At 37.7% G+C, this 2,929-nt stretch overlaps 1 protein-coding gene across 1 annotated transcript; it reads right to left on the bottom strand.

The window, feature by feature from the left end:
• Positions 1–925: 925 nt before the first annotated feature.
• On the bottom strand, positions 926–2,652 carry LOC117932871. The gene is made up of 4 exons (XM_034854171.1): positions 2,463–2,652; positions 2,146–2,358; positions 1,707–1,922; positions 926–1,573 (listed from the first exon to the last, which is right to left on the bottom strand). Exons 1-4 carry the CDS (start codon positions 2,487–2,489, stop codon positions 1,343–1,345), a joined length of 687 nt encoding a protein of 228 aa, XP_034710062.1. The 5' UTR covers positions 2,490–2,652; the 3' UTR covers positions 926–1,342.
• Positions 2,653–2,929: the final 277 nt, after the last annotated feature.

Genomic DNA, 2,929 nt, shown 5'->3' with positions numbered 1-2,929 from the left:
ATATAAGGGCATAATTATGTTTTATGGCCCTAAAAAAAATAATTTTTTTTAGAAAATATTAAAAAAATAATTAATTATTTAAAATCTCTTCAAATTATAAACTTTGATAATTATCTATTCATCGGATCATAAAAATGGATGGTAGGGACATAATCAATGTACTCATGCTCATTGGTAGTTCCTACTAAGATAGAGGAAAATATGGCTTAACAAGTATGCCAAATTTACTTCTTTATATGACATTGCCCCTTATGAAACCAATTTTTTCTATTTTGCCCTCTTGTCCTACATTTCTGTCTCCGTCAGCGCTTATGGCCATGCTTATTATTATATTACCTCATTTAATAATAATGTAAGTGCATAACCTAAGTATTTATGAAAAAAAAAAGCTTATGATTCGATAAAAATATACGATAACTTGTACAAGACACCTTAATAAATACTTTTGATGCATAAGAATAAGAATGGAAATAAGACGACAACCATCGGGAATTACAATATCACATAAAAAAAGAGAAATCAATCTTAGTAAAAGCGAGATTTGGTTTCATACTAACGAATTCATATATTTTCAATTTAACCATATTTGAAAAGTTGAAACGGAGAATGAGAATAGGAAACTAACCTAATTTTGATACACATTCCTCTCTCACTATTAGTATTTTTATTTCACCTTGGTTCTTATTCTATTTGAATTCATATTGTCCTTTTACTTGGTACTATGATTCCCCTCCGTTCTTATCCTACTTCGATTCCAATTGTCATGTTCATGTACCAAATGAACAGCCCATGACCCTCGGATTGTGACCCCACTAAAAAAATTCAAGTACATTAGTTAACAAATTTGGCAAATCCAACCCATCTACAAAACCCTTTGAGTAGGATTTTTTTCCCAAGAAAATGAAAAATGCAAGATTAATCCAAGTAGGAAAATCCCATATATAGTATAAACACCACATATTATTCATATCACATTACAATATGCCAATATACACCATCCTATCCCATTTAATTTCTACAAAATATATTTACATTTTAATTTTCATCATACAACTACATTCACCATAACCTAATCACATTATCATCAACTATTATAATAAGCCTATACCTTCACTTCATCTTCATCACCATCTTCTCCCCCAATTTCTTCACCATTTTATTTCTTCTGCCTTTCTTCTATATACATTATCCCAGTCAAGATCTTTAGACCTTCAGCTTCCAACACCGGCCTCCATGGCGAAACAGCTCGGAATGTTGGCTTTTCTGCTGTATATTCATGCTTCTTATCACTTTTTTTTGGGTATATTTTTGTAGTGAACTATCAGTAGAGATATATTTCTGATCAGTACTGTATGATAAGGGCTCCCAATGGGGCTCTGTGGGGCACTCCCTTCCTCCTCTTGGCCGTCCGGTAAGTAGCGGCGGCGGTGGGAGGCGGCGTGGAGGGCGTAAAGCTCGGGATTTTGCTCTTGCTGCTGCTGCCGCTGCTGGCTCCATTCAGGGATTCCGAGTCGGAGCCTTCTGTTTCCATGCACAGCTTCTTCTTCCTGAAGCTCTTTGATGTCCCAACTATCTTCATTTATCACAATTCCCAAAAAAAAAAGAAAAAGACAAAAAAGTCAAATCTCAATTATCCTGCATTTTGTTATTGGGGCAAGAATTGAATCAAAGCAATTAGGGTTTTGAAGTTGTATATAGAAATATACCTTGCAACCAAGGGAGCAAAAAGTGAAGGAGTCAAGGAGGCTGCGCTCACAAACTTGGCAAGTGTTGGTGACTCCTTTTCCAGGCCTGGGCTGAGGCCTCTCATTCAAGAACACAATTCTGGCACTGTTGATAATGTAGGTCTGGACTCCGGTAATGTCCAGAAATTTCTGAATCTCAGAAACCCTAATCACATCATGGTATGATGACCTCCTTATCTGCAAAAAAAAAAAAAAAAAAATGAATAATTTTCTCATCAATCATATCAAAATTGTAATAAAAGCATCATTCCAACCAGAGACGGGTAGAACCCTTTATTATTATAAAGACGAGGAAATCAATAGAAGTATCATTTCAGCCGAGAGATGATACAACCAATAAAAGAATCATTCTGACCCACAGAGGGGTACAATCCATTATTGGAGGGAGGGGGGAAAGGACCTGAATAGCGCGGTGATCTTTGTGGAAGTTGAGGCAAAGGGAGCAGAGGGCTCCATTCATGCAGTCCAAGCAGTACATGTTGCATTCACTGCGGTGGGAATCAGCATGGAGCTTGCATTGAACGAAGAAGCTTGTTTGGAGGAGAGGGCGCAGCCATGGCGGCCACTTGCTCTCCTCCTCCTCACCTTCCTCTTCCACTGGCCCTCCAGCTCCCTACAATTCCATCAATACCCACAAAACAAAACCAGATCAAATCACAGGATTCAACAGAAGCAAGGAAATGTTGCTGTGGGAATCAATCAATTAATCAATCTTACCATGATTCTTCTGTTCTTGGGCTTCATTTCTATAGCCAGTTTGGAGATGGAGGAGAATGAAAATGAGGAATACAGAGAGAGAAAGAGAGAGAGAGAGGAGAGAAGACTTTCCTTTTTAGAAAGAGAGAGCAAAAGGGTGGAGGAAGAAGGTGGGGAGGAGGGCTTTGTAGTGGTGGGTGGTGGATGGGGTGGGATTGGTTTGGTTTGGTTTGTGCTTATCTGCATAAAAGTCTTCAACCGAACCTCCCTCCAAGCCCAAACCAACAGAGGGAGAGAGAGAGAGATGCGTTTTTTTCAAGGAAGTGATGTGTCCTCCTTTCCTCTCTTCCATATGTTTTTTTTTTTTTTTTTTTGGCCTACTTTTCTAATAATAAAAGAATAAAATTTTGAGGTTTTTCGAGCGCATTTGAGTGATTCATGTGTTTCCATTTTGTATTTTTATTTTATTTTATTTTTGACACCTGGCC

The sequence above is a fragment of the Vitis riparia genome, chromosome 16, assembly GCF_004353265.1.
Source record: "Vitis riparia cultivar Riparia Gloire de Montpellier isolate 1030 chromosome 16, EGFV_Vit.rip_1.0, whole genome shotgun sequence".
NCBI classification, from domain to species: domain Eukaryota; kingdom Viridiplantae; phylum Streptophyta; class Magnoliopsida; order Vitales; family Vitaceae; genus Vitis; species Vitis riparia.
Note: the sequence above shows the minus strand (reverse complement) of the source record. Positions and strands in the feature narration are given on the sequence as shown.

Bases quoted from the DNA above. Each gene is read 5' to 3' on its own strand.
- LOC117932871 (XM_034854171.1), bottom strand. From the start codon at position 2,489: ATGAAGCCCAAGAACAGAAGAATCATG. The intron at 2,359-2,462 runs GTAAGATTGATT...ATGGAATTGTAG, and splicing joins CCAAGAACAGAAGAATCATG to GGAGCTGGAGGGCCAGTGGA. The intron at 1,923-2,145 runs GTCCTTTCCCCC...TTTTTTTTGCAG, and splicing joins AAGATCACCGCGCTATTCAG to ATAAGGAGGTCATCATACCA.